This window comes from Nuphar pumila, chromosome 8, assembly GCF_984573655.1.
Source record: "Nuphar pumila chromosome 8, dmNupPumi1.hap1.1, whole genome shotgun sequence".
Classification (NCBI taxonomy): Eukaryota; Viridiplantae; Streptophyta; class Magnoliopsida; order Nymphaeales; family Nymphaeaceae; genus Nuphar; species Nuphar pumila.
In genome coordinates this window covers 107476873-107487414 of record NC_143256.1, presented here as the reverse complement: position 1 = coordinate 107487414, position 10542 = coordinate 107476873, and the positions used below count along the sequence as shown (strand labels likewise).

At 36.0% G+C, this 10542-nt stretch overlaps 1 protein-coding gene across 1 annotated transcript; it reads right to left on the bottom strand.

Moving 5' to 3' along the window:
• Positions 1-1779: 1779 nt before the first annotated feature.
• LOC149830146 (SWIM zinc finger family protein / mitogen-activated protein kinase kinase kinase (MAPKKK)-like protein) lies at positions 1780-2487 on the bottom strand. Its single transcript, XM_090015391.1, has one exon. The coding sequence runs from the start codon at positions 2485-2487 to the stop codon at positions 1780-1782; it is 708 nt and encodes a 235-aa protein (XP_089871517.1).
• Between the last annotated feature and the right edge of the window lie 8055 nt (positions 2488-10542).

Here is a 10542-nt window from a genome sequence, read left to right as displayed (position 1 = left end):
CTGATCTGATTTTTATTGTAAATCGCTACTCTCTGGTCTAATTTTTACTGTAAATCGCTACTCTCTGGTCTGTTTTTTACTCTACATCGCTACTCTCTGATCTGATTTCTACTGTAAATCTCTACTCTCTGGTCTGATTTCTACTGTAAATCGTTGCTCTCTGATTTGATTTATACTGTAAATCGCTACTCTTTGATCTGATTTCTATTGTAAATCGTTACTCTATGGTGTGATTTCTACTGCAAATCTTTACTCTCTGATCTGATTTCTACTGTAAATTGTTACTCTCTTATCTGATTTTTACTATAAATCGCTACTCTCTGATCTGATTTCTACTGTAAATCGCTACTCTCTGGTCTGATTTCTATTGTAAATCGCTACTCTCTGATTTGATTTCTACTATAAATCGCTACTCTCTGGTCTGATTTCTATTGTAAATTGTTGCTTTCTGATTTGATTTCTACTGTAAATCGTTACTCTATGATCTAATTTCTATTGTAAATTGCTACTCTATGGACTGATTTCTACTGTAAATCGTTACTCTCTGGTCTGATTTCTACTGTAAATTGCTTATCATTGATCTGATTTCTACTGTAAATCGATACTCTTAGATTTTTTTGGGGGCTTGTATAAATTTTTTCTTTTCTTTCCCTCTTGTAAATATCGAAAAAGAGCAATAAAGAGTTTTGTTTAATCGTGGCGCTCATGTTTTATTCGGTTGTTTCTTTCTCGAGGTTTTCGTAACACCCTTTTCCATGGTTTTTTTGTTTTTTTTTGCTTTGTGATTTTTGTCATGATGGGAAAGCCGAAGGTTGTATTCCGTTGTAGGTGTACTGGAGGAGGAGCTGCCATAGTCAGTTGCCCGCTGGACGAAAGCAATATTCCGACCACTGCTAGTAGAAAGAGGATGACGATCACCATCGGATTGTCGGCTCTTTGCCTCCATTGATTTCTTTTCTAGAGAGAGAGAGGGTTTTATAGTGTTTTACGGAGAAGAAAGAAGAAGATGACGATGAAAAGTTCAAACAGACATTTTTGATGGCTCAGGTTCGTTTTGCCGGATCACCATCGAATCGCCGACTCACCATTGTTTCGTCGGATCACCATCGGATCGTCGGCTAAGGTTCGTTTCGCTGTGTAGACTTTGAAGAGTCAACATCATCCTCGACTTTTTGGATGAAGGGCATGTTTGTTCTTTTTTTGAACCGTTTGTTTTTCTTTTTTGAATGGAGGATATTTTTATCATTTTTTCAAACTGTCTTTTTATGACAAGAATAGCAAGAAAAATTACTTAAGTCTTTGAACCGCACCAGACTCCAATGCTAAGAGATGTCAACATACACGAGAATACGAGCCCCATGTGCTTATATATGTGGTGCTCATTCAGACCCCTGAACACAGACGTGGGATTCAGTGAATCATCAGGGAGAGCATACACCACCCTCTTATATTTTTGACCTTTTTAATCAAACAAAATAACCCTCTTAGTTGGTTCCTCCACAAAAAAGTGGCAAAAAGCTTCCGTACCGTTCCCGGAAAAAATAGCTATGGTTGAGCCTATAAAGTAGGCACTTGAATGTAAAAACAGAAACAATGATAGCGTTTTGCAAAAATAGGGGACAATTTTACGGCCTTTTGTAAATATTGAAATTTGGTAAATAAAAAAGCTTATTGTACATAATGAGCTATCACGAAGTTGTAACTTGTAAGTTCATATACAAATTTATATACAACTACACCAGGTATGTACAAATTTCACAGACCCCCCTCCACATTGAATTATTCCTTGACAAACTGCTCTAAGTTCACATATTTCTCATCTTCCTTCTTCTTCCGTTTCCACCTCGCCCTGCAAATCACGCAATTTGCACCGCGCCTCCCTCTGGTCTTCCTCCACCCCTCAAAGCAAGCCACGTGGATACCGTTACCGCACGCCACGCAGACAGCCACGCTTTCTTTCCTCTTCCTCTCCAACCGCTCCAGGCACACCGGACATAGCTCCTCTTCTTCCTCCTCCGGCCGATCTCCGGATGCGGAGGCACCTTCGGTGGTGGGGGTGGTGGAGGGATCCCTATCACCGGAGCTGAAGATCTGCTGGAACCTCGAGCGGAGCCTTGGGCCGGCAAAGGCGGTGACGTCGGAATAAGCGGTGAGGAGGTGGAGAACGTCGGCCTCGCGGAGCTTCCTACGCCGGAGCCGGGGATCGGACGGGGAGAGGCGGAGGACTCGGAGGAGGACGAAGAGGATGTGCTTGCAGGGGGTGGTGGGGTCGGGGCAGGTGCAGGAGGGGGCGGCTGAGATGGTGACGGTGTAGACGTTGCCAGTGGCGCCGAGGACGAAGAACGCCGCGGAGGTGGCGCTGGTGGCAGAGCGGTGGAGGAGGAGGAGGCGGTGGTGGAGAGCGCGGACAATCCTGTCAGAGATCTTCCTGTTGGCGTCCGCCCGGAGCGGAGGGGAGCCGGCGGTGGTGGACTCGGCGTCCGACATCCTTTCGGTCGATTTCCGGGCGTGGAAGAGGGTGGCGGACTTAAATGGTTATGTAGGGAGGGAAGGGAGAGGGTTTGCTTGAGGGGGTGGGGAGGAGGTGGGTGGTGACGTGGAGTGGTGGAGGAAGGGAGGAATGAGGGTGAGGAGGGGAGGGGAGGGAAGGTTTGCCCTACTCTTTGGGTTTTTAAGGTTTTGCCCTGTTTGGGAGGTTTTCTAGGGCGTTGCCCTAGTTAAGGTTTTTGAGTATTTAAAACGTTAAAATATGTCTGTTTTTTTTTTCTTTTAAAGTTTTTTAGTTTTTTTGTTCTTAATTTTTCCTTTCTACAATATTTCTCTCATTTTAATTAACTGTGGTATTTTGCTTAGAAAATATTAAAAATGCAAGAAAAGTAAAATGTCTCTAAATCTCATGAGAAAAAATCTTGCTTTTTAGTGTGTAGCCTCTGCCACAGTTCATCTTATCTCTAAATGTATTCTTCTTATCTTAGATGGGTCCCATGAGTTTTTTAAGGACCTTTGATGCTCTAGATGATGAGATTCAGATCATAAAAGAATGAACGGTTGAAATTAAACAAAAAACCATGTGTTTGAGAATGACCTGACACACTCTTTTGTTTTGGAAGACGAAAAAAATCTGATATTTTTTTTCGGTTTTCTAGCATTCTCCAATTGGTTTTTGAAAACCCAAAAGTTGTAGACTATGGGTATTTTGGTAAAATAAATAGTATTTATGAAATTAATAAAATAAATAAATAAAAGAGATAATAAAAAATCTAAAATTCTCACTTTTTTTTATAAAAATAACGGATTTAATAAATTTTGTTAATTATTTTGCAAAAATAAATCTCAAAACAATTGGCATGGGACTTAGTTTTGAATAAGAGAAGGTGAGTCACCCTCTAACCCCTTTTAGGAAGAGGACACCCAGTGGGGGCACCCCCCGGGCCTATAAATATCCCCTTGGGGCTCTCTCTCTCCTAAAAAAATTTGCCCCCTCTCCTCCCTCTTTCTCCCTAGTCTCTCTCTCCTATTTTATTTTTCCAGAACCTCTCTCTCTCCTATTTCTCCTGCTTTATCTCAAAACCCTACTAGGGTACTTATCGATTGTCAAAATTCGATCATTTAGGGTTAGACAGTAGAAGTCTTGCCCTTTATTAAGGCAGCTTTGAGACCCTATCGAAGAAGCACTGTCAAAATCTTCGCTTACCATAAGAGGTTCTAAGATTGCATTATAGAATCACTGCTAAAAATTCTACTACAACCTATAGAACTCATCTAAGCCCTTGTATGAACTTATAGGACCACTTAGCTTCATCCTGAACCTTTAGGATTAATTTTATGAACTACAATGTGGTGATTATGCCAAAATTTTAGTCTATTTACACTCCTGCACATGGGAGGTTTTGTCAAAATTTCAAAAATGATCTTTGGATTTTTTGAACTAAAATAGTGTTGGTACTACCCAAATTTCAGTAAATTTAAAAGCATTAACGCTCTAAAATAGAGTAGGCGTTGTCTAAAATTTTAAAATAAATTTTGGGTACTACGATCTGCGATAAGGTAAGAAATACTCAAATACCTTGTTATGGCCTTCTAAAATAGTGCAGGTGTTGCCTAATATTTCAAAAAATCTCATAATAGAAAAAAAAATCCAGAATAATTTTTATAAAATTATTTGAATTATTTAAATTTAATTAATATATTATGGAGGATATGAAATAAATGAATAGGTCCTAAGGTTTGGCATTCTTATTTACAGAGATTATGGGTTCAAGGCTCTAATTTAATTAAATAAATGAGACTTGTATATAGCATGCATGCTAAGATCAACATATGTAATTAAGATAAGGTTGAGCCATAAGTGATAACCTAGACTCTAAGATTATCAAGAGTTTCATTTATGGTTGAATGATTGAAAACACATAAATGATTTGTTAAATTATGATGATGCAAATGTTACATCTTTCGTGATAATCATTTTTGTTTTGAAATGCATAATGTGATGCATAAATGTTTGAAGAAATAAAATTATGTTTGAAATGTGAATCCATGTTATTTTAAATTGTAAGTATATTGATTTTGAAAATGCATATATTGATGCATGAAAAATGTTATGGTATTGACTCAAAAGTGCAACTTATTGTGAAATTTGAGCATGCTGCATTTATTATAAAAATAACATGCATTAAGAAAATATTCTAAAAAAAATTAAAAAAAGTTGCACTAATAATTTTAAACTTGTCAATTAAGGACAAGAGAGCCATTTCAATGTGAATCAACATTAGCACAAATACTATATAATTTTTAGTAGTCTCTATGAGGGGTATAACACAACACCAGGTAGTCCGGACTTTCTCAGTAGTCTCTCTGAGGGATAATTCTCAATATCGGTTAGTCTGGGCGGTTGAAAAAGACCTATCCCTCAACCACGGTGGATTAGGGAGATTTTTAAGCTTGGATGAAATGGTTGGTAGACCAACCACATACATGTATTTAGCAATTGAGTACGATTATAGCCAATTGCGGGAATCCTTAATAAAGGTTATTTGAATATGGTGTCGATGTATCTACTAGCTAGGGATAAAAATGCAAAATAAAATATATAAATGAACATCCTCTAGAGGTACGAACACTCATAGTAGACCGAGATAGTAGTGCCTTAAGTTTTGAATCGGGATAGTCACTTAATTCTATAAAATGTTTGCTAGCATGACATTTAATTCAAAACCAATTTAATTTTAAAGATATTAGTAAGGTTCATGCATATAGGATAACCATGTAAATACATAATTATTTGTTTATTAATTGTTTAATTTGATTACTATTTTTATAAAAAAATGTGAGATGTAAGAGGTTCTTTATATTTATTTAGATAAAATTATTTCGGCCATATACATAATTCATAAGGGATAGTGCGATGCAAGCAATTTCTTATAATCATTCAATTAATTTTAAGCATTTAGATTCAGTTTAGTTAAAAAGATTGCCTTGTAAAATGAAATAAGAATATGTATTGATTGTAGAAGAATGCATGTGTTTTATGTCACATATGAGAGGTATGGCATATTTTTTTATGTGATTTTGTACAGACTCGACAAAGGTTTACTAGTACATACTTTGATATTAAGTTATCTCACTTATTTTTATTTAAAAATTTCAAGTTCACAGAGATGAACAAACGAATGCTACAGTACACCAGGACTCAATTGATATTTTGGTGTAGATTAGGTTAATTTGAATCTTTGAGTCTTTGTGTTTTTGGCTTGTATAAACTCTGATATTCTTTCAATAGAATGAAATATTTTTGAAATGATTGCAGTTTGGTTTTATTTTTCAACCTGCAATGTGCCCAAAAATTGGAGTAGTTTGCTAATTTAAAATAACTTCCACTGTATTTAAAAAAAACAAGTGAAAGAGAATCCACTTATACTCCAGCTTCACCTTCCTACAATCTTGCTTCGCCAACTTACACTCCAGCTGCACCTACCAACCAACCTTGTTATGATTGGATATCTATTGTATAACGTTTTGTTATGTTTTCTCTTGTATAATGTGGCTATATAAATAAGATGAATAAGTATATGTTGTGTTTGCCAACACAAAAATTTATGTCATTTCTTTGACTTTAGAAAAATACCTCCAAAAATGTCAAAAACATGGGCAAAACAGAGGGATTTCATAATAGAAACCCTTAATATATTGTCAAAGAATGCACAAGCCCAACAAACACAACCTCAAAATGTTTTATATAAGGTTTTTGAAATTAGATCCTCCAGGCTTTACTGAGAATGCTGATCCGAAAGCAGTGGAGTCCTAAATCCGGGAGATAGCATGTATTCAATGTCCTCGATGTCCCTGAGGACAAGAAGATGTTATATAGATCATACCGACTCAAGGGTGATATTGAAAAGTGGTGAGAGAGCACTTTTGAAGTATAGTTTGAGAGTTCATTGGATATTCATTGGGATGAATTCAAGGTCTTTAACGAGGCCTATTTCCCAACCTTCGAAGTAATGCCCCAAAATTTATCTAAATTTTTAGGTAATTTTTTTTTAAACACACAACGGAAATAAGCAAAGTAAAGTTGAAAAATCTTTGGCAATTACAAATAATTTCATGTTTGACAAAGGTACTGAAATAAATACCATTCAACCAAATTTTTAAAGAGTTATTACACCAAGTTAATTAAAACTAAATAAAACTATTTGAACAATTAAAAGCGATCCCAGATCGGCAAGGAAGATCTAATCTTCACAACTTCAACCCAAGTCTCTCGCAACAGCTCCCGCTTAATCATTCTGACGTGTAAATTGGTAATATTGAAAGTCAGACTTCACAAGTCTTAGTAGGGAATCTCTTCCAAGGTACTAAGCAAAGTGTTAGGCATATAAAAGCACATTGAAGTTAATATGTTAATAATTCAGGGTAATTACAGTTAATCTCATAAACCTATCTTAAAGCACATTTGAACCAACCAGAGTGTATCAATATAATCAAACACATACACAAACAACTAATTATAGAAATGTAAATTTATACAATTAAAATTTATATTTTACTTGATTAACCCATTGCATGTACATGCAGTTCGAATACATCGAGAGAGATGAGACCATATGGAGGTTTATTATGCATGAGTGTTTTAATATCCCGAATGACTATATAAATCAGATTCTTAGAGGGGCAGTATAATGACCGAGAGATAACCCTTAAAGGTCGAAATAAACATGATGCATTCAACTTCTGTAGAAGTTACAGGACCTACTCACCTAGGATAAAATTGGGTAGTCCAGGTCCCCTAACTCTGTAGGCGAAGGACAATCGAGTCATTGTCACTCGTAGCATAGTTTCAATGTTGTATGTTTTAACAACAACATTCCAATAAAGTTTGTACCATCTACCCTCTCAAAGGTAACCTGACGCTGGATGAGTACCCATTTCTTTTCTTTTCTTTTTAATTTGATTTTTCAGGTTATTTGTAGCAGCCTCTCTTTGACAGATTAGGGTTTCGAGAACTCAAGTATCACTTTTTGGGTATACAGAATATCAACATGTAATGCTAGAATGCAGGCTACACCAAAGGTGTAATAGAGAATATTACATTGTGTTTGGTATGCTTAGATCACCCATCAAGTATGCTCGTGGTGTATTTAACAATGAGTGTCAGGCATTTACTTAGGTTTGTGTATATGTAGTTGTTTAATTTATTAACTTAGGCGTACACATCACACCTCGTTAGTCTTTTTCAACACTCTGCCCAGTCTCGGCAATACATGCAAAATATCACAAGTGCTCGTGTGGCTCCCCAAAGATTTTGTGATACCTTATGCTCAACTTTGGGTTGTGGCATGACCTCGTAAACATTCGTTGCAATGCAACATATCTGTATTTCATACATTCGATAGGACATGGTTCATGAATGACACCCGTTTATGTCCTTTAAACCGCAAAGCATTTGCAGACAATTCAAACATCACAATTATCAAAATATGTATTTCACAAACCTTTTATGTAAATAATGCATTGATTTTAGCATAAAACAACAATTGAGCCGTGTTTGCAAAAATACCTCCATGTGCACATTCTCGTATGAAATGACGGTTAAACTTATAAGATTTATAATTTTCTTTGGACTATTGTCTAGAACCAACATTTAGGACTTGAATTTAATTAAACTTATGCTTATTCAAGTATTTGCCATTCGCATACAACCAAGAATGATCTTTTTATTTATATTCCTCTCTTTAAGTTCAACCCGAATATAACATATACTATATATTTTCTTACAATTGATTTGTAATATATATATATATATATATTACTTATAGAAATGTAAATACTTGACACATATATTATATATATGTGTATTTCTTCTTTGTGTCAAGGCCGGGCATACCCAACCTGTTGCACTGCCGTGGGTGCAACACCTGTTGCCACTACTCAACCCAACAGTCGGATGCTACTGTGGCAATGACACCATGTTGCACTCTTGTTGGCAATCGGCTGAGGTTGGTAGACCTAACCTGCCTACGGGCATAATAATAATAATTTTTATTTGTTTGGGACTGCAGCCCTATTGTGACAGGCCTGCAGCCTGCTGCAGTCATGGCCATGGTACACCAGTAGGATGGCATACCCTGTTGGTCACTTGGTTCATTTCGAGCCTAACTGGGGTTGGCTGGCCCCAATCGGCTGCAACTCAATGGCAACCGGCTGGGGTCGGCCATCCAGCCAGTCATTATTATTATTTTTTGGATAACGGTCTACTGCTGGGATGTGATCCACACATGAAATGGGCAACCAGCTGGCGCTGGTGACCCTAGCTGGTCAGCCAGTCATCTTTATTATTATTATAATTCTGTGCACCTCAGGGGCGCCACACAGGTGCTGCACACCCTGCCGTGCCACTTACCCGGGCCCAACTGGTCACATAAGGTCAGACTAGATCAAACCAAATCTGACTGACTAAGATGACCTGGTCTGATCAGAGATGCGGAAATCCCCGAAATTGCAGGCTATGTAAACATATATTTTAATTTTAGAAGTATGATAAGTGCGCATAATTGAAACAAATAATATTTACAGCAATTGATCCCTGGATAAAATGCTTAATTTTTCGCTGAGAAACCAAAAAAAATGGATATTCGTACCTATCCAGCATAAGATTATCATTCATATACATATATATTTATATATATACACTTACTTTGGAGTACCAAACATGCTTAAGATCATACAGTAGAAATTTATAAAAGAAAAAAATCTATAAATATATTCTTTTGTTTATAGGGTTTGAATCACCCGTATACGTGTATAGTTCTAAACCACTCCACAGAGCTCCAACCAATGGAATCTCGTCGGCGGTATGGTACAATAGAGAGGTTTGGAGATAGAGAGAAAAATGAGAGAGAGGAGAGAAATTTGAGAGAATTGAGAGAGATATATACCAAAACCGTACGAGACTCCCTATTTATAGAGAGCTCATTAAATGGGAAGGGAGGTGAAGAGCCCAACACGTATATTAGGTCTCTTCTCCTACCAAGTCATTCAATTGACTTTAACATCCCACTTATAATATTAATAACCTCTTATTTAATTTATATATTTTATGTTATACTTTATTATTTTCTTTTAACTCTAGAAAAGAGGGAGGGTCGATTCACCCCTTCCCCTTCCTTTCATTAATGCTCTCTAAAAACGTGTGTTCATGTTTACTTAAGGTGGGGAACTACTGGGAAGGAGCAACCCACTATGTCTCTTTTTCTTTGTTTATTACATTGTCCTTTGTTTTTTTTTTTCTTATTAAATAGTTTAAATTAACTTTAGAAATGAAATTCATTAAGATAGTTTGTTAGTTCATAAGTGTTATATTAAATAAATATACTATCTAATATTAAATCTTAAAATATTTAATTAAAACCAAAAACTACATTTTCTATTGGATCTTGGATCCAATTCTATTTGGACAAACCCTTACCTTATCCAAATCACTTAATGGATTTTGGATATTCTCGAGATCCATATTTAAATACTAGATCCAACTACCTTTGATAATGGATTCTAAATCTATATGAGATCCATATCCAAAAAACTAAATCCAAACAAATTTTTAATTGTAGACTTCAATTTCAAGTTTTAAATTCTTCGAAACCTTTAACTTCACTCAAAATGATATTTTTATTTACTTTTTAATAATTTAAGTAAAAATAATACTAAAAAATTAGGATAAATCCTCAATTATTTATTTATCAAAAATTTACAGATCTTATATCCTTCCCCCTTAAAGAAATTTCGTCCCCAAAATTTGATTACAGTTTTATTTAAAAATATTGCTTATGCCTATCGTTATTAGATGGAGATACCCTACCATAATGTACTACGATAAAACTAAGTTCATATGCCAGAAAGGTTACCTTAACAAGGTTCGCCCTGGTCATTTAGTTATGTTGCCTTGGTAGAGTATACTCATTTGCTATTTCTCCTTTGCGCTTGTTGTTGGGAGGGTTCTTCTGTTGTTGATGTTGTTGTTGTTGTTGTTGTTGTTGTTGTTGTTGT

Coding starts and splice junctions, on each gene's coding strand:
- LOC149830146 (XM_090015391.1), bottom strand. CDS start 2,487: ATGTCGGACGCCGAGTCCACCACCGCCGGCTCCCCTCCGCTCCGGGCG.